The 24,582-nt window shown below is 42.8% G+C and overlaps 1 protein-coding gene across 2 annotated transcripts in view; it reads right to left on the minus strand.

The window, feature by feature from the left end:
* Positions 1-24,358, minus strand: part of gli2a (GLI family zinc finger 2a) — a 69,939-nt gene extending 45,581 nt beyond the window's left edge. For both annotated transcript variants that reach the window (XM_047601512.1, XM_047601511.1), the window contains exons 1-2: positions 23,884-24,358; positions 9,898-10,037 (exon numbers count right to left, since the gene is read on the minus strand). In XM_047601512.1, coding sequence (XP_047457468.1) covers positions 9,898-10,012 — 115 coding nt within the window. In that variant the 5' untranslated portion in view covers positions 10,013-10,037; positions 23,884-24,358. The remainder of the gene's footprint in view (positions 1-9,897; positions 10,038-23,883) is intronic.
* Positions 24,359-24,582: the final 224 nt, after the last annotated feature.

A 24,582-nucleotide genomic window follows, 5' to 3' on the forward strand; every position in this document is an offset into this window, starting at 1 on the left:
GTATAAGGACAAAGAACGAGTTGTTGTTAAGAATAAATATATATTAGAATACAGATTAATTAATTAATGAATAAGCCCTTACTGCTTTTGTGTTCATATGGCATGAACACAAATTGATTCCCTAATCCAAAAATGCCTTGAGACATTTAAGTCAGGAAAACACTTCACTTCAAGTTAAACTGCTTTTAAAATATGGGGATACAAAATGAACCGTCTGCTGATTTCCACAGACTAAATACACAGCTTAATGATGTGTTGATAGATCATTTTGCAGTATCCATATATTTCACAATGTGTACTTCTTGGAACATTTATAACTTATGTCAATATTTGCTCAGGTCTGTCATTATATCTTTCAACATAGGCGCCCAGTCTGGATGTCAACTGCATTGCTTGTTATAAAAAAGGAGTTTCTCATTCGATGTCCCAAATGTTGGGATGATTTTATGCGATGGTTTCCATTTTGGATAATGATCCCTCACCCTCCCTCGCCCCTTATTCTCTGGACTGCAGCACTGGCCTCACTAAAGGAAATGTAACCTGGGGCAGAGTGTTCATTGGCTGGTGCCCAGACACACCTCATGTGCTCACGAGCAATCAAAATGGTCGCAGCAAACCTGGAATGAGAGCAGGAGAACAGGGGGTCTAAAACCCACTGAGGCCTCACCCTCTGTCCAAGGCTTAGGGATACTTCCTCCTCTATAATTAAGGGGTTATCCCCCCGCACAATGGAGAAATTAAACTGTAAAACCTTGCAACGCAAATTACAGCTTTTCCTTGGAGTTAGAGGAAGCGTCTTGATATGTAAACAATACCCCCTCTTCAGCTGTGTAGCCTCCCCCTCTCTCTTTCTCTCTCCTCCGCTTTACTTCGTGGGAATTTCAGATGGGCCTGATTCTCTCTAAGACTAGAACCCTGCTAGATGAAGAGGATTTACAGTACCTTTATCACTGAAACATCACAATACTGTTTTGCCAAAGCTAACACTTGGTTTTGCACCACACTTTTCCAAAAAAACAAAACAAAAAAAAAAGTTTTGCTGCAAATCTTGATTTGAATCTTTTCAGGATGATGACTAAAAAAATACAAAACTGACATGATCTAAAGAATGTTCATGGGCTGAGTAAGTGCAGCTTATTGACTGCTGTGCATTTGGAAAGCAAATCGCTTCGGTAATGAAGACGCACGATGCCGCAACAAGACAGCACAGGCACAGGTGATGGCTAATCTCTGATTAGACAATGATCAAGAGACAGCCCGTATTAAGCCAAGTGGGATGCGATGTGATTGTAAGGCTACACTAAGACAACTTGATTTCAAAGTCCAAGTCCACGCTAGAACTTTCAGGTTGTTTTGATAAAAACACCTCTGTTGTTCTGCTGAGTCTAAGCTTGTTCAGTTAGGGAGGAAGTTTCAGTCTTAGTGAAACGTGTGTGTATTCACAATGGATCTACTTAAGATGGATTTTTAACTGTGCGTAGATATGCATACTACAGGGGTGCAGTTTGCATGAAACAACCTATTTCTCCGTAAGAAACACCACTTACATGGTAAAGGTAAGAATGTCAACAGATTATATGGGGTATAATTATGGACATTTGGGCCAGTTTTCGGATAAACTGGAATGTTACTGTGCTGAGACAAATCTACAGTCTGTCTTTTACAAATCAATGGACATGTACCACGATCATGGTGAAGGTGGTCAAGCGAATAAACAAACTGTTATCCATACTGAGTGCAACAGATCCATGCCATGAACATGTCTGTATTTGCTGCTGTCAGGGGATGACCGCACTCTTCTCTGAAGCCAAGCCAGGAATTCTCAGGCTTAGCTAACACCATTGGGGAAATCACCTGGCAAGCAAAACACAACAGGCTTACACGCTATGCTAACACCTATAGGCTTTCATTCAACAAACCCTTTTCATTCGGGGAGTGTTTATTAGACAGTGGCATCGTGGCACTTACATAATGAAGCTTTAAGTGAAGCAGTGGACCTTGTTGCACGGAGACTTTTTTTCACTTTAATTGAGCTGTTACTGAGGTTTAGCGGGCAGATGTGGGTTTGAATGGAATTTAAATGTTGGTATCAATGAATCAGTAAAAAAAGACAAATAATATTTAACATTATTAGTCTGAATGCTGAATGACTTCTCTGTTTACGGGGTGTGTTTCAACTGATGCACAGAAACAAATACCTCTGCACACACTTGGTTAGCCCTACAACCATTTTGTTGCAAAATTGCCCAAACAGTTTAATTGGCCCGGCAGATCTTTGCTTGGATGTGATCAGTTCCCAGCGGAGCAGATCCAGGCCAGAACTTTCTGCCACAAAAAAAAACAAAATAAAAAAAATTGGTCTGGTTTCCAGGCTTCACCTTACCTCCATATCACATTTTTATCCTCAACTCTGATAACATATTCCCACAGAAATGTTGTTGTGTCATGTCTTCATGTGTGTGTCTTTGTGCGTGTGTGTTGAAATGAGGACAAGTCCCAAATTGCAAACATCCAGTTTCAAATAAAGGAGTAGGTGCTGTACTTCCCTGTCCTGATAGCTGGCAGGAAATTTCTCTAAATGATAGCTATTTTGATTCAGTGCTAAAGAATGATACAAGAGGAACTGTGCAAGAAAACCAACCAACAATGGTAGTTCTTCCATTTTTCTATCCATGCTGAGGCATAAAACAGTTGATATAGGCCCCAGCAGAGTCCAAAATCACAGAAGTTGTTATTGGGCTACATTTTAGTGAGTGTATCTTTGGACAGAGCCAGACTAGCTTTTTCCCCTTGCCTCCAGCCTTTGTGCTAGGCTATGCTAAAACAAACTCCTTGCTCCTTTTTTTTTTTATAAATTTGAAATTCCTTCGTCACACCCAATATTCCTATTTATTACCCTTACAGAAAGTTCAGAACGCGCTGAAATTAGAGCCCTGAATGCTAAGAAATTCAAATTAAACTGCAGGAAGTTCAACATGTGATGTTTGTTTGGGAAGCCTTTCAGTTTTTTTCTTTCTGATCCTGTTTGTAGGACATGGTCCAAGAGGCGGTGAATTGCAGCCGGGACAGCTTTTGTTTGTTATACCTTTGTCCACTATTTACTCAGGCAGCCTCATCTGCTTATTCTGCTGGTCATCTAGTTTACGACGAATCATGTGTTTTAGGGAAGGCTGGTGATGCGGCTGGTGGACGTGACCACGAAAACATATTGTAAAAGTTTATTTTTCCATAAATGTTTATGGAATTCCTCTGCCTCCACTTCAAACCCAGCTGCTGAGTAGTGGCAGGATAGTTGGATATTGTTGGCCCGGTCCGTTTTTATTTTTAACGTTTGAACCCGAAGGCTGCCAGGTGATATGTATAAAAGAAGTCATTGTGTCCCTGAGCTCTGAGTGATTAGGCTGAATGCTAGCAGAGGTGGAAGAGCAGCAGTGTTGAAACCTTAGATCGGTAATTACAAGAAGCAATATTTCCCTGAGGAGGAACTTCACTGATGGCGAAAATCAATTTACTCCTCAAGCTATCTGAGGCACTTAAAATGCAGTTAAATCAATTAATTCAATCAATTAATTGTAATGACAGTTTTTGTGTGGAAACTTACTCTAAGCCCTTTCTCTTGGGGGTCTTCAGTGGAGCCGTTTGAAATATAAAATGCGCTAATATTGTTCGTGTGGAAGTAGATGTTGGTACAAACCTTTGGGTGTACAGAGGAGGTCTACAATATGTTGCGTACGCATTCTCAACTGAAGCCTGCTAAATGTAGACATGCGTGTCCGATCATGGATGAGCGGGCTTCCTCGCCTTGTGTAGCACTGTAACTGATTCTTTTCCTCCAGCAGTGTTTCTATGAGGGCGGACCACAGCTGTGTCTGGAGGAGAGGGCTGGGGAGGGGAGGTGGAGGGGTTTGGGGGTGACAAGCCGGAAGAGCCTGACCACAAACTGTCCGCCTCTACACCAACTCAGCAATAGGAACCCGGCCTGTTTATATAAGCACCTCCTGCCTGTGTTTACAGCTAGGACACATTTTTGTTTTACCACGTCCAAACTCCTCCGACGTTTATTTTGCTTCACTTGAACTGTGAGTGTTAGGGCTACATTAGCAGATGAAAGTAGTCGAGGCTGGCAGTCTGGGAGCTGAAGTCTGACGGATAGCAAGGGTTACACTGAGTCGGAAGGACTGTGAGTTCACAGCATGCAAATGCACAGGCACGGACTCTACGCAAGTTCCCTAATAACATGCAACGTCTTCCTGTTAAAAGAAAGCGGTTGCCCGGTGTGACACCTTAAAGAAGTGGAGTGAGTTTGGCACTTTATTGGTCTGATTCCCATCAGTCCGGCAAACAAAACAGGCAGGAAGTGTCTTTGAGGTGGGGGCATGGATTACACTGTGCATGCTGGGAAAGGGCTTTCTGTTTAAGAGAGGATGAAGCACAAAAAGAAAAAGGGAAGTACAAGCAAGGGAGAAGGGAGAGACTTGAGGGATAGCGAGAGAAATCTGGTTGACGGGGTGTTGGCTAATCCCCTAAAGCATCCATATATTGCCTCCACCTCCTCTCCCACTGCTTGTAAATGGTGAGGAATGTAACATGTTGTCTTTGGGCCCTGTGCGTGTAGACGCCTCTGGTACAGAGAGATTTATATTCCCAGACATGGCCCAAAGCATACCATGTTGCTTTTTAAATTCTGGAGGCTTTGAAGCAGAGGCGGAGTGTTCCAAAGAAACAACCAATATCAGAATTGTCCTTTAATTTGAGGTTGATTTATGGTTCCTAACCACATTAGAGACCTGCCAAATGCATCGACATACAATAGACACTGACTAAGAAAATATCATTTGAATCCTGCTGAGCAATCACTAAAATAAACATTTGTCTTGTGATATTCTCTTTTTCAAAGCTGGAGAGACTAGTCTCTGTAGTGCCTTCCACTATGGTTGGATTTTTCTTGGTGTTGCTTTTCTTCTGTACTGCAATATACATAAATATAGATAAAAAAAAGAATCAAGAAAAAATATTCATATATTATATAGTCATAAACTCTATGACCACTTCCTAACAGCCTATAGAAGAGAACCACGCTGTTTTCTATTGCTTGTGTAGGAGTGCCTGTGATGAGTAATGATAAAGGCGGCCATTTCAGATGGGTCACTCACCAAAAACAACCAACTAAACTGTTGATAAAAAAGCCACGTTTTAAAGCAAGCATTGATCTCAGCGAAACCAGTGACCTCACAGTCCTAAGCTGCTTCTCTGACCACTAGTGAGCCACTTCAGTATTTGTGCATTGCTTGCTTTTAGGGCGAATGTGTGTTACATGTGTCTTGCCTCAACTTATAGCAATACTGACAATATCGCACACACAAAACTTAACCAGATGTAAACTGACTCTGCAGATGACAAAGCTATAAGTTTGCGAATACAAGGGCGCAAATTGAAAGTTATTCTGGGACAGAAACGATTTCTTTTGAAGTCATTCTTGGACAGCAGTGACTTCCTGATAGTGTGCCGCTATAGACCCTGACAGGAAAATAAACAAGACTGGGACTTGGTCAATAGGCCTTCCTGTAAGCTTGTTGCTTGCACATCTTCTCATGTATCAGGAAAGGCATTATTGATATGCTGTTAAAAAATGTTACTGTACATGACACCTGATAGAGCTGATTCTCTCTCAACACTGGGGATATGAATATATACTTTGGGCTGTTAAAACTGAGATCCATGGCATGTTTGGTGGCTTTAGGAGCCAGGGGAGGTGTTTCTTGTACGCACATCCACGTAACTTGAGCTAAAGCACTCCTTTGGACGAGAAAGACAACACAGAGCTGCATTGTCCTGCACGCTTAGCTCGCCTTGGTCAAAGAATACCTCACTTTTCTGAATGTTGCAGAATAGCAAAATGGTCTCTGTTCACTTGATATTCCATTTCAATGTCAAACAAATACTTGTTTTTGCATTATTTTCTCATGAATGTGTTTGAATTTAAGCTCAAAAATTTTAAATTTACAAAATGGGCTATGGACAGATTGTTCTGACTATAAGGTTACTAATTATCTTCTATGTGTGCTCTTTATAAATAACAAACAACTGTAGGTTACATTTCAAATGATTAAGTTTTAGGATTATTATTATCAAAGAAGTTAATTGTTCAGATCAATTTACCAAGATTTACCAAGGCTATTTGAAGATTTGCTCAGACATTTTCAGAGATGTGATGTCCTCTCTCGGGACCTGGCATGCTTTGCCAGCTAGCTGCGCTTATGGTTTTATGGTAACATCCATGGGTATTAATGCTGTGGCAGCTGCCTCAAGACTGGCTTTAACATTTACACTGTATTCAGCTAGCATTACATTTTCTGATGTTAACTCTTTAGGTTCGCCAGAATACATTTTTTCCCCCGACATCTGAGTCATTTGGCCAAGTGCACTTATGCTTGAGAAAGTTTCTATTTGTTTTATCATTGGGCACGCAATAAATAAATCCACACCTCCCTAAAACATTCGATACTTTTATCATTAGGCCTCAGATCTTCAAATAATAAAACCATACAGGCTTTAATTATTTAGAAATGAAAATGGAGAGAAGCAGGGTTGTTTTATATCCTCTTTCCAAGATGATCTTAAGCGGTGACATCGTCAAGTACCCTGCTGTTCCAGTTACAGAAGGGCCGTGCTGTGACCGCCAGCCCTCCAGATTTTATACTTCAGAGTCAAACTTGCCAAGTCTGAACTACCAAGTAACCCTTAGAGTTGCAAGTTTATTTCCTGAAATAAGACGACACTTGCATTCATAACATCATGAAAAAACAAGTAATTCTTCCCATGTTTTGATTTTGGAGTCTCAGTGGAATATGAGATGAATGTATGATACATGGACCCGAGGGCATTGTGAGGGAAGGCATTTTCCTTTTCAGCTGACACTTCAGGCATCAGGAGATGAATTCTCTGATTCTTTCAAATGAGGGCTGTGGAGTTAAACCCAAAGGGAGCACGGGGTTGAATGCAGTCATCCCTGCATAACCCTAACCACTGAGAGCCCCAACCCCCTCCTCCACCTTTTAGCCGACCAGAGGAACCACAGCGGCGTAAGAGCCTCATTTAGTACCACAGAAAGAAAGGCAGAAATCTCTTTCTCAGGAAGATTAGTGGCTGTCCCTTTGGAGTAGGCCTATGGATGGGGAGGGATGGGGGGTCTGTTTTTTTCTGCTAGGGGGGCTGTGACCCACTCCAGAGGACCTTCCAAAGAAAGACCCTAAGGCCAGTGGAGAGACCCTGGTGGAGACCCTTCAGACTGGAGTTGCAACTACGACTTACCCACTATGGCCATGATTAACACCCAGTTCCTTATCGCTAACCCACGCTCTACTCCCAGAAAGACTAATTATACCAAACCTCCCTTCATCATCCATCTATGCCACAGTGAACCGCAATGAAAATATCGAGTCAGACAAGTAAGACTTGCAGCTGATACATTTTCATGAGGAAATGCTGGAGGTGAGATGATTTAAAGCTGTATTCATATTTAGAGACAGAAAGTTTTGAGAAAGGTGAGGATATTGTTCTCTCATTGGGACACTCCTTAGATACATCAAAGCCATGAATAACTGTCTGTGGACAGTGTGCTTTCTTACGTTGAAGAACATCAATCTTTGCCCAGACTTCGCAAGCTACAGCCAAATTCTAAGAAAGATGAATATAACACACCAGTTAGGCAGAAATAACTAAGCTTGTATGCCCCACTGGCCTCGTACAGTCAACACCAAAGTGAGCGATGATGGAAAAATTCTCGTTGGCAAACTTTTGCAGGATATAATAAGGGCCGTAAAACAAGTTTGGCAGATCTGTGTTTAAACCGTCACTCTTCCTCAACTGAGGCCAGAGGAAAGCAGCAAAACACCACGCATCTGAGCGCCTGTAGTCTTTGGTGTGAAGTAGGAATGGGGAGGGGGTGCATCAATCACAGGTATTCCTTTGAAATCATGAGATGTTTTACAGCGCTAGAAGCGGGCACCTAATCTGAACACATGTTACTCTGACATGGTAAAGCACAAGCCAACACAGACTCGTAAATCCCAGGGCCTCAGAGTCAGGTTGCAAAGGCCAGGCCTGTGGAAGCAAACCGTGTAGCAAGACAGATGCAGGCTGTCACACAAAATGTGGGCGCCCATTTAAAACCATTAACAAGGCACTGAGAAACAAGTCTGATTCCTATCATACGGACTGAACCTGGCCTGGGCCTTTGTGCCAGTGTCCCTAGCCTCTATTCTCCTTCCCCGACTCCCCCTTGGACCCTGACATGCACTCTCCATTGGAAACTAGACACACATCACGTTTCCACACTCACACACAGGCGAGTTCAACTGGGCATAGCATGAAAGAAGAGCAAAGCGAGAGCTCATGAAACAAGTTAGGTGATTTGTGATCAGCTGACACAACATATTACGATTAACAAGATGTTTTCGGGATGTTTCTCCTTAAATTGCACTATTTTGCATTATACCGTTGCATTGTCAAGCCTAATACACCATAATGTAGCCGGGATTGTTCAGAGTACTTTACAATTCCAGTTCAAATATAACTAATCAGAATAAACGAGGAACTTTAAGTAAACAAGCTCATGACATCTCACAAAGCTGCTTTATTTATTCACATTTGCCCCACATTTTTGTTCATACATGCATCCCCATTTCGGTAGTAAGGAATAATCAAAATTTAAAGCAAAGAGCACTAAAATGATCTAATGGCATACTAATGTCCTACTTTCACTGTTTTCCTGCATGACAAAGTGAGCTTTGTGATGGCAGGCCACCAGGCCCGTCATTAAACAGTAAAACCACTTGAATGATACGTTCCTGCAGTGGGCCCTCACTTGATGCCAGCGCGTCTTCCTGAGGGGTTTCAGTGTCCATCAGCCGACTCCACCAACAGGCGTTAGTAATTTATAACACTGGTACCACAGAGGCCCCAACAAGGTCCTCCAACCTCGTTATGAGGAGTTTTCATCACACATTCACTAATGAAAACATGAGCTCTCATCTTTTAATTATGACTCCTTCATAGAGGGAATCTTGCACATCCTGCTCCCTCGTTGTTACCTCACAAGCACAAATATCCTCTGATGGGTGCAGACTACTGTTTTTCAGCAGGGCAAGGTTATGAAAATTCAACCCACACAGCCCACATGACACTCGAGGGTCATAACTGTGTAAGTGGCTGAATAATTCATGTCATGGCAAGAGCAATATTTTCTTTTGCTGGTTCGAGAAACTTGTGGCCCCTTTGTGGAGATGCCAGGGAGGACGCACAGAAACGCCCTAGTTTCTCGCCATGCATCCCTAAACAATTAATGCTCATGGCTCCTCTCATGGCAGGCCACCAAGCCCATCATTAAGCAGAAATAGCGTTAACGCCACAATGTCATACGACATCTTGTTAGCATTTCAAAGGTGCTTCCCTCCTCCCAGCCTTTATCCGAGGCCTCTGATACACCATGTCGTCCACTGCTATGCCAGCCTTTTTTAGTAATTCATGAAATTTACACTCGGGAGGTGAGAACAAGGTCTTTCGACCTCATTATAACATTTTTTCATCACCCATTCTCTGACATCTCTGCAACATGCAGCCCTCATCTCTGGTTCTAACTCTTTTCATGTGCCACCCAGTTACTTATGAGAGTAGCCCTAATGTTACAGTTCACTGCACTGCAGAGTACAAAATCCTACAGAAAAAACATGAGGATATTATACAAACATATTAAATGAACAGGGCTAAGGTACTACCAGTTTCTCATCAAATTACTTTAATACTGTAGCATGGTCCATACCTCCTGCTTCATGGCCATCCTTGCAAATATCTAATGTAAAGAGTAAGCGATAAAAGAGCATTTGAAATGGGTTGTACCTCTGGTCAGAGTGGTTGGTGACGGTTTCTTTGGGAGTTCTGAGAAGCTGGTTCCATCCAGGCCAGAGCTCTTACACTCCTTCTTGTCGGTGGCCGTGGGAGTCGAAGTTTCCATGCTGCTCTTCAATTTCGGTCACAACCTGGAAAATCAAGAGAGACAATAATGTAAGATCACATATCTGATGTAGGGAAAGCAAATGTGGTTTAGAAATGGTAATTGGACTTGTAGAGTTTCTTGAAGATGAGAAGCTACTTGGCTGAGCAGCGAAACACTGAGAACCTTCAGTCACAATCCATTTAGCATTTACAGCAGTGAAAACAGTGGCATGTTGGTACTGAACACATAGCAGTGATAAATATGGAAAACCTGCACCCATAGAAAGTCAAAGCTATTTGGCGTCGGAGATTAACTCAATATAGTAAAAACTAATTGTTGAAAAACCAGACATAGAAATAATTTCGAAAAATTACTATGGAGAGAAAAAAAATGCTTATACAACACACGTTAAGACCTGGGATGAGGTAAAGTGGATTTGTCCAGGCACAAGCACTGCAGCAAGTTGTCACGGCGCAAACCCCGGTGCCAAGTTTCACCTTTTTCAAATAAAGGAAAAGCCCAGCGATTGTGGTAGGTTACAGAAACTAGTGGAACCGATGGATTTAAGTTCTCACCGAAAAGCTTCAACAAATTAAAACACGACTTTTGTGGAATTAACAAAAGAAACAAAAAACAAGCTAAAGAGAATTTCTCAGGATCTTGCAGACTGCACTATACAGACATTGACTTGCTGAGCAAAAATCACCATGGTACAACAGTAGAATATACCACAGTGTCAGTTATTAATTGGAATAAGTATTAGGTTACCGATTTGAGTCTTCATGTACTTCTCATTAAAATTGGTTAAAATATATTAAAAATACTGTTCAGTTAAGTAACCATCCTAGATGAAAACAAGTCACTATCAGAGCATCTATCGCAGCACTGACATTTTTTTTCAGGCATGCATATATTTTTATTCTGTCAGCGTGACTGATGTCAGCCAAGGCCCTAAACACACACAGAGGTTTCTCAGTTTTATGTAATGAGGCCACAGTGCCCCTTCTTTCCCAATTGTAAATGTGAGTGGCTCTTAGCGCTGAGGTTTTAGCTGCAAACACTGTGTCAATACCCCCTTATGTCTGTGTGAAAGGCTCGATGACTTGGCAACATGCCACTTGTTTGACTTGGTGGGACCTACAAGATCATCCTGTGCTGAGAGCAAATAAGAGCCGGTTTCCCTGACCAGCCTGGAAGGGGAAAGTCATTCCACACTCTCTGGCTAGCTCGTGGTCATCGTTTTTCCACCTGCTTTCAAACCCTGACGAGAAAATGTTGCATGTGCTTTGACAGAATGCTGAGAGGACTTTACTACAAGACTGAACAACTGCATGTTATTTGAGGAGGTGACTTCACACTTCACAGGTGCAAGGAAAAGAAATGTTTCCATATTGGGTCTGCAGCTTTGGAAAAACTCAATATTTAACAAGACCTTTGGGGCGTGTGTCCAAATGACGCTCTTCAATCTTCTCCTCACACCTGCTTGAGCTATGAAGAGTCAAGTTGATTATTAAACCTTTACACAAGTAAAGCAAAGGCTAATTTTTTGTAAGGTATAATAAGCTAAAGGTGTTTATGGCTTGACTTATGTCCAAAGGAGTCCGAAAAATAAATTAAATTCCACTTGACCCAGGGAAATGTAATTTTGGCTCGACATAAAACCACGAAAGTCCAAAGGATTTAAATAACCTATTAAAAATACTGGATGGTGTGAGACCATGCGCACGCACAACTGCACATGCTGAGAATGATACTGTCATTAAAAGGAAAACGTAATTGTTCAGTGATCTGGTTACTGCTAGCTGAATGTGTGAAGTACTGGTTTTGGTTTCATGTGGATTTCCAACATGTCATCCTCTATTGTGCGATGTGTGTACTCGCAACCATGTCTGTGACCCTTTGGAGGTGCCAGTCGCCTGTCACCGAGCCAATGTAAGCCGATTAGAGGTGGGCGACTAACAGGTTTAGGCTGCATCTGTTTCTTTTTTTCGCTTGCCAAACGTACCCGAGCTAGCCAGCGAGTCGTCTTGTCTTGAAGAACTCCGTCACTCTGACATCACCTTAGTGATAGAATTTAACATGCTCTTTCATGGGCCTTTATCGTGCTCAGTCTTGGCCAGAAAGCAGCAGAAAGCTTTTTTTGGTGCTGAACCCCTTTGGCGCAGATAAGATGTGTCCATGAACACGCCGGCGCTTGGAGCAACTGTGTTTGCTTTTCTAGCACCACTGACCTCTAAAAAAATAACTGAGAATCCTCCCCTTAACACCGCCATCTGATGAACATCTGGCATCGCATTAATAGCTGTAACGCTTTTACGGCATGCCAGCTATTTGCTTTCCAATTGCCTCTGAAGCTTGAGCCAATACTCTGATGAAGAAGAGTTTGGGTACTAGCACCTGCACTAGTCATTCACCTAAAAAAATAGCAGGTGCTGTTCAGGGTGTTGTAAGATCACAAATATTAAAGAAAAGCTATATTTTAGTCCATCGGTGGCCCCAAATTCACCCCCACCCACAAACCTCTTTCCTTAATTATATGGAGCTGTGACATTACCCCTGTTTGCCAATGTCTCCCGAAAGGCTAGACCCGCGTTGCCCCCAATGACAGGAAAGTCCAGCTCTGACAGGCTAGTACAGGTGTCAAGAACCAAGAGGACAGATGGCAAGGGCCAAAGGCGAACAAACAACAAGGGCACACTTCTTTTCTCATCTTCTGGTTGGCTGGGCAGCCCACTGCGGCACGAACGGGATAAGGGCCTTCTTACCCCACCCTCTGGTGCCATGTGACTGTAGGCTTGGAGATTTCAGAGACCAGAGCAGCATTGCCCTCACTTAAAAGAGGCACCTAAATCCAGGGAAACCAAATAGTGATTATGTTATTTCTCTAGTTGTTACATTGCATTTTTAAACTTCCGCTCATTAAGTCTTCTGCATCTGGTACCTTTGGAATGAATGGATTCAAATGACCTACAACATATATTCTGGGAAGTGCTGTCTGGCAGCAAACTCCAAAAATAAGAATTGGGCAGATTACTGGTGTAAATGATTTATTTGGTTCATTTGAATTCAAAGCTGCATTTTGGCTGGTGAGTCTGGACTAACCATTTCCGAAACCTTAGCCCTAAAAGTTTTACATTGAGGGCGCTTTGTTCTTGTTCCTTCCTACCACACAGCCACAAAACTGGATGCTTTTTCCACAGAGAAATGTCTTTGTCTTTAGTAAATAATTCGTTTTTCGGCAAAGAAACTCTGATTTTTTTCGGGTTTAATTGTTGAAGAAGTGAGCTCAGATGCCAAGAGACATGTATTTAATGCATTCGACAAATTCTTCAGCACTATTTTCACTATTTTATGTCGCCCACATACAGAAGACTTTGAATATGCTTTGGCTCAATATTAAATTGACTTATTTAGTGATTCATAGCTACCAGAAACAGCATAAAGGGGCCAGGACTGGTACAGTGTAAAGGGTGGAAAATAGAAGAATACAGTTTATAAAAGAGATACTACATCTTAATTTCCCTTCACCACGCTCTTTCTGTCACTGACCATCCAGACATGGCACTTAACCACATGAGGCACCGGGCAAAAAACACTGAGGTAATGGAGAAAGGCACTTGTATCCCGAGCCAAATCACATAAACAGAGCAGGTATCTTGAAAGAAATGAGTCCAAAAAAAATCACTTGACTAATGAGTTTATACTTCAGGTCTGCAATTATCTTGGTCCATTTGCAGATTCTTTCAAATCTCGTCTTTTCTTTTCTCTGACCTCCTCTTCCACTCTCTTGTTAATTTAGCTTCTACCCCCTTTGTCTCACACTCGCAGGACTTTTGTCATGAGACCCGGTGTGTGTTTTTCTTAGCGCCTTGTTCAGTTTCAAGTGTTCCTCTCCTCCACTACCGTTCAACAGCTCCCCTTTCACCAACACTGAAAGGAATGCAAACACACATCAAAAGAGGCCCTCTCATTTTGAAGATTTCCAGGCTTTGCTCGTCTTACTTTCTTCCTTCCTATCTTTCAGTGAATGCGATCCGTATGCTGGTAGGCGCTCTTTCCTGGCAGCGCACACTCACACACACGCACACACACACACGGATGCACACAGTCATTCTGCACACACTCAATGAGAATCTCACCCACTGCTGTCCCACACTCTGCTCACTTGGCAAACTCAAGAGAGATGGATAGGTAAGGTCCTTGCCCCTATGCCACCTGCAGACCTCTCTACTCAGGTTTCTGATGGTGACACTCATGCAGGTTAACATAACAACCACCAAAAACCAAAATACAGCCTTGTTTTACATATTTCTGTGTTCAGACGTTATGTTACTGTGATTTGTGCTGCTATAGGCAGCTATAGGCATCCTGGTGAAAGAGCATTTCGATCATTTCTTCCTTTTCTATCACTGATTCTAGTGATAAGCGCACTGTTCTAGACCCAATTTTTATACGAAACATTCAAATGGTAAACTGCATTCTGAAAACACCTCTTCATCCTGGATACAGGATCTCACTTCTGAGCACTGCTCAGGAATTGCAGATAGCAAATTTGAATACCAGCTGTACATTGGCCTGTGAACACAGTGGAAAGTAGTGCTCCAATCCAGACCTATCAGAGCATTGAAGAGCACGACATTTCAGTTTTATATGTTAGTGGCGTGTTTACTGCTAAGTTTAGCTGAAGTCAAAAATACACTATAGGAGGTCTGAGATTATGCTTAAGTCAGATTTATAAATCCAACCTTCAACCTGTGCGCTCCTCACAGAAAAGCAACCAGCGTATGCGCAACTCGTTGTGCTCCAGCGAAAGAAAAAAGAAAAAGAAAAAAAAAAACAATGACACACAGAGGTGGAATGCTACGAGCATCAGATCTAATTTACAGGTAGACAGGTGTAGAAGATGGTGGTGACGGCTTCCGTGCAGGCTTCATCTTTCGCCTCGCTTCAGTTGTACGTCTACTACATCCGGAGAGTTCCTCGCATAATTCAGACAAAAAGAACACATGTTTTTCCCCTCACACAGCCAGTGCTAACCACCTTGGCCGGCCCTTCCCCAGCACTCTGCAACAGTTTCACAGGGAACCTTTAATTTGACTTACCAGATGTTCTCTCCATGAAAGTGTTTTTCGCTTAACAAATACATCCTTATTTAGACGTTTCAGGTTCATTTTTACTCTTGGCTGCCGTGCTGCAATTAAATGTTCATTATAAAAAAAAAATATATATATATATATTTTTTAAAACATTCAGTATTGGTTCACTACATTTGAGACTCAGCTCCAACCATCTTCAAAATGTCTACAAGATTTACCTAAATGTGATATTTATGTGCCAGATCTTGGATTTATGTGGCCGACATAAGTATTGGACAAACTAGTGCACTTCTAAAGCAGCAATTATAAATGTGGGTCATATATAACAATAGACAATGTGAGAACAAATGACAATGTGCTTGAGTGACAGAAAAATAATTAACCCAATTATTCTGGTCCTCTCAGCTCTGAACAGTGTTTTGGTTTTATAGCGCACAACTACTGTGTCGGCTGAGTCTCAGCACCCCAGCCTCATTGTCAGCCACAGCAAACTAAAGCCCCACGCAGTACTGGAGAAGTTACAAGCGTAAGGCTGAGAAACATTCATTCACAAAGTTGGGGGAGACAAAAATGGAGGGAAAAGAAAAGCGTTTTGAGCTTAATGATGATTCTACAAGAATCTCAAGACAGAAGAATCTCTTCTGTCCCTATGTAGCCACAAATGTTTTACTGCGGATTTGAAAAACCTTTGGGGCCAGAAGAGCTGCTCAAATTTGATGATTTGCACTCTTCAAAAACCCTGTCCCCTATAGAATGAGAAACTCCATAAAGTTATCTTATGTGGGAAAAATGTGTACGTTATCAGCGCAAGGCAATGAATATCAGACCGGGAATGTTTTTGTTGACAGATGATACACTAAAATGGACGGCAAGCTTCAGAGACCTCCGAGAGAAGACAAGTTTAGACTAGGACAGGGCGCATTCTCTGTGGGTGAATCACTTGTCTTTAGAGAAACGTCTCCCTGTGAAAATTTGAAGCTCAGGTCGGAAAGGTCATGAAGTAGACTGTGAAAGGCTTGAAAGCAGAACATTATCCATTAGTCGGATTCAGAGGTTGAAACACTCATCACTACAGGCTGTCATGCATGTATAGAATCAGGTCACTCAAGCAGTAAGGAGCGTTTTGCCGCAGTAGGCTTTCTCATAACAGGGAGAAGCTTTTCTAAGCATTTCACTTGTATGCAACTTTATTAGATATATGTAGCTGTGCACCTCAGTGTTTTTTATCTGAACTATTTCTGTATCTTTTCTTTTTCTTTTTTTTCAAATCTCCTCTTCATTCCAAACTTTTACAATCACTTTTGGACTTAAGTCCCTTACCAAAACCCAGGCAGTCAGTGGTTTTCAGATAATACACAGAGATGAGATGCTAACAACCGATGTAATATAAAAGGCATCTAAAACAGCAGAGAAAAGCCCCGTGGATGAGTTCTTACCCCACCCCTGAACCTGACCTTTCCTGCTAGTAAAGGCAATATCCTGTGGTTGATCTCTTTGTCTCCCTCAACCAACACAAAACAGATGTGGAGCTCATGACCAGTACATAGTCCCCAAGTGGGAGGAATCTAGAATTGATGCAACATGGGTTTCTGTCTTGGACACTGATGAAGGACAAAGAATATTACGTTGCAAATATTCCACTGCATGCCTATAGAACCAAAAAATACTGTAATTTTTAAACAACACATTCCCTTTTCTTTGAAAACTTGCAACTCAACTACAAGGATGTCAATTTGGGTATGGTTTTTGTTTTAATATCATGAAATTATGTGTACAACATAAAAGGATCGGGAATTCCCAAAATTCTAACAATTCATCCTGGGGGGGAACACGGATGCCTTTCAGCCAAAACATCATCGGACACTACTGGCTCTGATGGACATATTTCATTTTGAAAAGACAGTGGCCTATATAACTGCCCTAGGAAGTTCAAAGGGTGGGTTTCTCAAGACATTCAAACATTTAATGTTTTTTACAAAATGAATCAAATCCTAACAACTGAATAAACTACACAAAAAGCTAAGCGACTGCTGAGGTGATCCTGTAACTGCCTTAAGGTTTGTCCGTCTGTGTGTTTCAGTCACAGCTGTCACTGGTGCAACACTGCAGTCGAGTCGACTTCCTCTCTTAAGCATTTGGCCTGGGTCATTCATCCTAAATGTGTTGTTAGCACTCACTCAGAACTGCTTCAGCTGTCAATAACCCCGGCAACTACTTAAGAAAAACTGACAGTGCGTGTGTGTGTGTTCCTGTGCACAGGCTGAGGTGGATCTGCCCACAAACCAGTGATGTGACCAAGTGGTCAAGCTTGACATTTGCCACAATCGGGTTTCAACGCGGTGCAACTTCCACATTGTTGCGGCGAATCCCCACTGCAGTAGAGGTAGTTCGGATATCCACCATTGTGCGTCTGTGGTTAAACTTTGCTGACTTGTTCACACCAGCTGCCGCTACCTCCTTGTACGATGTCAAACAGGAGGGGGGACTCCCTTTGAAGCTGGCTCAGTTGGGTCAGTGTATATGTGTGTTCACTGGGGATGCATCTATAGCAGCTGTGAAAGCGCATCGTCAGGTTTGTTCTTGTGTTAATTGCTACAACAACTGCTAGCTGTGAAATTAGCAGCAAATATAACGTTGTTGGTTTCAAGATGTTGTCCCCTCTGTCAAATGTATGGCTATGAGGGCTGATCTGGCAGGCCTGAACACAGGACCCCAAGAATTTATAAATATGTTAAGTATTTACATGTGAGTTCACGTGAGTACATGAGTGTGATTCTATGTTAATTATTAACACGTCGTGTTGATGTACAGGGAGCCGTGTGAGCTTAAGTTACTGTTTGTTTAATCACTGATGTCTTTTAAGAGACACATGTTAATGGCAGGTCTGAACACACGTACCGACTTGCTATCGGATAGCCCGGATCCGTTCTTAATGCAACGTCTGAACAGGCTCAAACTCCCTAATGACTCACTTTAAAGTCCCCTATCATGGAACAAACAAGATTTGATTATGTCACTGTAGTCATTTCTGTTTTCTAATTTGCTGCAGTTAAATGTCTGAGTTACGTTCTTTTTGTTGAAACCAAAGTTTGTCTGTGTTTGGCAAATATCACTGGCCATATATAATTTTTGGGGTTACTGCTAACAGATATTCCAGGTCATCTAGAGCCATAGAAGCTATTATAATTCTGTACCACTGTACAAATGACAGATTTTTTTTCACAAGCTGAACTGTGCTTTGCCATGAGCCACCTGAGCTTTAGCATCATTTAAAAAGTGTGTTCTGGATTAAAAGTACTAAATGTGCATCTCAAGGTGACTTTTATAAAGACTTTTATAAAAGCTGCACTGCAATCACAACCACAGCTAACCACAAGGACAGGTTTCAGTGTCAAAGCAACTTCCATATTGTTGCGGCCTTCATACAACACAAGTCTGTGCAAACAGCAATGTGTGCTTTGCTGCTTAACAACTGACTTGATGTAGATTTTCTGCTGCTTTCGCTGGCCTTTTCATTTTGCCGGAATGCGTTTGCTGCAACGTGACCACCTGTTGACGTCGTCGAGTTCACCCTGAGAGCAGCCTGCATGCCAAACAACTGGGCACAAAGATGAGCCCCGCACACAACCAGTATGGTTTTCATCCTACTTTCTCTCTAATGAGCTGATTACAAAACATGAGCAAACCTCGTTTTGGCTCAGAGCCACGGTGAGATTTAGACGGAGAAGAGAGCGAGAGATGATGGCAGCAACATGTTGTGAGGGAGGGGAGGTTCAGAGCGAGTTGCTAAAGACAACCACATGTCTCTATAGTCGAGCTCCGCTCATAGTCTTCTGAATCGCTGTCTCTTGTCTCTGACTTCTATCTGAGAGGAGACAGTGGCCTGGCATTGAGTCAGCACAATTTGGAATCTAATATCTCCCATCATATGGAAACATAAGAAAAGAAGCCCAACCGCCCGGCCCCTGAGGTTACGTCAACTTTGTAGCTATGGGAGGGCCCATTGTAAATTACAACTTAAAAAATATTTTCCCTTTCCTCACCCCAACACAAACCCTAGAGTTAAGAGCACAAGCTGATCTCCCTGCCCCTCTTCCTTTCCTCTACGATGGCTGCATTTTGTTGTTGGTTGGCCTCCGCATAGCCCCCAATCTGCCTCTGCATCAGATTAGGGCCGGTGGCAAACACGCTACACAATATGCCATTGTCTGGCAGACTGTGTCAGTCTATCTCAACAGCTTGCAGCCACACAGAAAAGCCTCTTGGGTGTTTGATAAGGAAGTGATACTGAAGAGAAATCATAATCCTTCTCTCAGATGACACTTTCATCTGACAGTCTTTTTTCCATAGCCAGCCAAGAGGCTTAGGAGACACTAACCTGATGTCTTAAAATTACTTATTTTGGCAACAAGCTGTTAGTCTTGATCCAAGATGGATATCCATTTCATGGAGCCTGGACATTTTTGTGACTACAAAACTGAATTAGTAATGTAGAAAAATTCAATGTGACAAGGTTGCTCACCAGTCTGTGAGAATTAAGGTGGGAAAAATAATGTCAGGCGCCCGTAAATAAAAAGCAACAATCGGATAAACTGAGGGTCTATCAGTAAAGAGATATGAATTAGTAACTAAACAAAAAATTTGTCTTTGTCCTAATATGTTTGCCCTGAGTAACTTTCTTAAACGAATACAATTCTGATTTATTTCTAGGTTTCAGTGACACTGTTGACACTGACTTACATTAATATGTTGTCAAATCCTCTGCATTACCACCACTTTCATGGTGACGATTTTGTTTGGAGAAATTGTCTGATGGAGCCTGCTGCTAGCATCAAGCACAGATTAACACTTTAGTTTCAATAATCTGCAGACACAATAGACGTCATACCATTTTTGCAAATACAATATTAATACACACGGCTTAACAAACACAACACGTCACCTCAAGACTAATGCAAAGATAAATACAAGTATTTCAAAAAGGTGTTTTTTTTAAAAAAAGCAACCTGTCACTTTCCATTGTCCAGAGTTTATCTTGTGTTGAGATAATGAAATCAGTCTCACCATCCCCCTCCTACTAATAAACTGACCTCCTGTGACCTGGCCAGTGTTCCTTCACAAGACCCCAGAGCTACAACCACCATTGTTCCTTTGTAAGCCGATAGACAATGATGATGTTACTGCTAAAATGCTTTTGGGAAACTGGGCTTCCGATGAGTCAGTTAAGGAGTGTATGGAGAGTTCGGCCAAGATGTGATGGGGAAAAACATTGTATATTCTGCTGGTGATGACACACCGTGCATCACGCAAAGCGCGCTGTACACAAGGTCAAATCTGCTTCGGGTTTCCTTCTATTTTCAAGACACTGAAACTGTTCAAGGTAAAAATTGCTGTTACACAGGCACACGCATGGGAAGGGGATCGTTAGAAGTTGTTGGCTTGGAAATCCAGTTCTCCTGAAACAACCGATTTCCGCAGCAGTTGTGAGTTCCTGCTGAAGATGAAGGGGGTATGGCTTCAGTGATTGATGAGGTCAATCGGCCTGTAATGAGCTTGTCGGTTATTTTACCGTACAGCACTTAAAATGGCTTGTTAAATGTCCATCAGCTTTTCCTGTATTTTACGTATATAGAGGCCGTGTGTGTGTGCTACAACCAGCCAGGATTCGAGTACCCACTCATAGCTGCACTAGTGTAAAGAGGGGGGAAAACAGGAGAGGCCGAACCGTGCCTCACCCCCACCCCACCGCCACCATCAACCCGGATATGATGTGAGCCTTTTTAACCTCACACACTTGAGGGAGAATGAACAGGGCGCCTCGAGGGGAGTGAAACAACAGGCGTTTAAAACAAGCGTCGATTGTCCCGCGCTGCCCCCCCCCCATGCCAACAGCAAAGGAGACGGGATTCAGTGAAGGGCTCTAGAGATGAATGCAAGTGACCATCTTTTTCTCTCTCCTTCTCATTCCCCCTGCTTTCCCCTTCGCCTGAAGTGCAGCCTGGCTGTGAAAGATCGCAGCGGTGTCGCTCAACCCGTAGCTGCCTTTTACAGCCCGCCTAAACGGCCATTAAAGCCTCATCAATTCATCCCCGCACATGAGGACGTTTCAGTCCACATGATTCATTCATTTTCTGCTACGCCCGAGTCAGAAACGCATGCTGCTTTATTTCCCAAACGAAAGTGTTTCAAATTTAATATGAATCACCCTGGGTATATGTGCAGTGAGCGGCTAATTCTAAATAATTTTTTTTTTTTATAACAGGAAAACATAGCGCCGTGTTTTATTATTCACTGTATATATGTCCTACTGTGGATCCATTATTTAGTCTTTTAACTTATTTTAACTAAGTCTTTTACTAAGTTATGTTATTTACCTTAACCTACACAGATTTCCAAGGAACGTGCCACTTCATTCTGTGTGCATTAGAGTTGCGTGTTAGTCAAAATGACAGTAAAGTTGAACTGATATATGCAACCAAGCATCTAATCACAAAAACATTGTCTTTTCAAGTTCTATAGAAAACATCGGAGGTCACACAAGCAACAAAGAGACTCCAGAAACATACTAAAGGACACTAAACGCTTGTGAAGATTTAAAATCAGTCATCTAGCGTAGGAACCGTGCACGCCGGGGACTCACGACTACAGCAGCAAATCAGAGGTTTTAAACGTGCTCAAGGGAAACAGCATCAGCTTCCCCATCAATCCACAGACGCTAAATTCTTCTGCAAACATTTTTCTGCCGAACCACCGAGGGCCCCCACAAGCCCCCCACCGCACCCCACACCCCACCGACCGCATCCCCATGCAGGCCGCATTTTTTTCTTACGGCTGCCATCATGAAGTGACAGGCCGCTGAATGGCTTCATTGGTACAGTGCAGTGTCTGCGCTCGGCGGAACGAGGCTCCGGGCAGGATGGGCTGAGGTTGGAGGCATTCTCCCTCTCCCTTTTCAACTTTTGAGTTTACTCAGCAGGAGTGGGTGGTTGTGGTGGAGAGGAGCAGGGTTGTGTTGGGGGTGGTGGTGGTGGAGGTGGTGGGGTGCTGCTCCTCCCCCTCCTCGGAGTCACTCAGACTTCACCCTCTTCACCCTTTCCTCCAGCCCTCCTCTCCGTTCCTGTACGCTAGACTTCATCGGTATTTGCTTTAAAAAAAAAATTACCCCCTCCTCCTTGGTCTATACTGCTCCAACACACACACACACACACACACACACACACACACACACACACACACACACACACACAGCACTGCCGCTCCTTTTCCAGTATTTGGTTCATTAAATTTTCTGCAGACTTCCAGAAAAGAGGCGCACACACAAAAAAAGAACCAGATCAATAAAGTGCGGCCTGCGCACAGAAGCTATGTGTGAAAATGGGGGCTACAGAAGCATATATAGAACAGCACACAGGGGCAGGGGCTGTGGAGATGAAAGTGACATGGCCACTATAGGGTCTCTGAACGCTGCAGAGCGGAGCCCCCGAACTGAGGCTGAATGAGCTGAATAGGCTCATCCATTCTTCACTCCTTTCACTCTCAGTAGGCCCTAACTGTTGGAACTCTTCATTCCTCACAATAGGCGAACGCACTAAAACTTTTTCTTTTTTTTTTCTCATGCAAATCACCTCAGCCCTGACTGGCATTGTCATCATGTGAAGCAGAAAACACACATGCACAAACTGGGCAAGAAAAAAAAAGAGAGAGAAACCACAAATATCGGCATTATCCGAGGCTTTAACACCTTGAATTGTTCACACACTCGAATAACTCATCGTCCCGTCTCAGTCTTAAAGCCGAAACTATTTTCCAACTTTTCTAGGTCTGTGTCTCATTAACATTCAAAAAGCCTGTTTTTCAAATGTGACTTATATGGGGAGGGGGCTCACAAAACACAAAAAGCAGTTTCCTTTACACTAATATGTAGGCCAGAAAACTAACAAAAAAGTGGGACTCAAGTCCGCACATAAGTTTGGAGATCATTAGCAGCGCTTGTTAGATGGGGTAAAAGCCAACAGCAAATATAGCTGCTAAAGGGCCCCACAAAGGCGTGAAGTGTTTGTTGACTACTCAGTCTGGAGAGCAAACAGTAAACTCTGAATCTTTCAACATTAAGTACACATCTCCCACAGCCCTGTCACAGTAATGTGTCCATGCTGCTACTGCATTCCTGACACTTTCTGCTTGATGTTTGTACTTTTGCTTTGTAGCATTAAGGGATTAAAGAAAGCCAAGGCCATTCAAAGGTTAAAAAGGAATGTGTTTTTAGGTGGCTCCTTCAATGATGTGGGACAAAATAATTGCCGAAGTAGTTTTTCGCATTAAGTATAAAAAGCTCTCCTCCAAATGTACTCGCAGTTAAGTTTTATTAAAGTGAATTTTATACTGGAAAGTACAAACAAACAAAAAATAAGTCAATTCAGTTTTAGAAGCTTCAGAGGAAGACATTAACTATTAAAGGGTACGTGGAAGGATTGGCGCCGAGTATTCTGATCGCATCTCTTCCCATATGGATCAAGTTGCAGGACAAAAAATTTTTTGGATTCCTGTGTCAGATAAGTTCAAAGTGCAAATGAGATGTGAAGCTGCCCTAAGCCGCATCTGCCGCCGACACGCAAGGCAGCAGAAAAGGAAAGGGGGGAAAAAAAGATGAGAGGCGGAGAAACTAAGCAGTAAGACACATTAAGAACAAGCCTGGGGTTAGGACATTAACACGGACGATCACAAACACGGTTACATTTAAAGCGGCTTCTCCCAGAGCCGCCGCTGTCAGCATCACCACAAAGTTCCCCCTACCTTCGCTGCCGTCACTTTTCGAAGCCGAAGCCTCTTCTACTCCCGTCTTTTTGTCCGATGAAAACTTTGCCAGAAGTCCGATTCCCGTAAACTAGAACTGAACTGGCACCGCCGCTGAACGCAAAACGCGCAAACAAGTCTCTCCGGAATGGACGCAAAACGCCATGAACCGAGTCAAGAAAAGTTTTGAAACGCGCAAAGTTTGCATTACACCTCCTCTATCCCAGGGAGCGACTCAGTGCGAAGCTTGAGTCGCGTCTAAGTTTTTCTTAAAATCCATCTTCTCCGAGTGGTGCGCTCTTGAGTGCGTTCTTTGCGCGCTTTTGTTCAACAAACTAACATGATGCGTAATAGTCTTTTTTTTTCCTTTCTCTGTAGTGCGCGTAAAAGTTTGGAACTGAAAGCGGTACGGCCCTCTCACGGCAGTTGTTGTAGAGACATGCGGTGGTGTTGAGATCTTCAGGCTGCTGATCTGTTTTCAATCCGACCCCCCCTTTCCTTCCCCCACTTTACCATCTCCTCCTCTCTCACTCCCCTTGCTCCCTGGTGAGTTGGGCCATTTGCTGCACCAGATGGGCCGGGCTAACTCAATCCAGCAGTTGGACTCGGGAGGAAAAAAAAGTTAGGTAAAGTTTCATTTATGGTTCGATTTTTCACGGCCAGTACAGTTAAGGATGTCAACTGGAGCCAGTTTTGTCC

Source organism: Mugil cephalus, chromosome 12 (genome assembly GCF_022458985.1).
Source record: "Mugil cephalus isolate CIBA_MC_2020 chromosome 12, CIBA_Mcephalus_1.1, whole genome shotgun sequence".
NCBI classification, from domain to species: domain Eukaryota; kingdom Metazoa; phylum Chordata; class Actinopteri; order Mugiliformes; family Mugilidae; genus Mugil; species Mugil cephalus.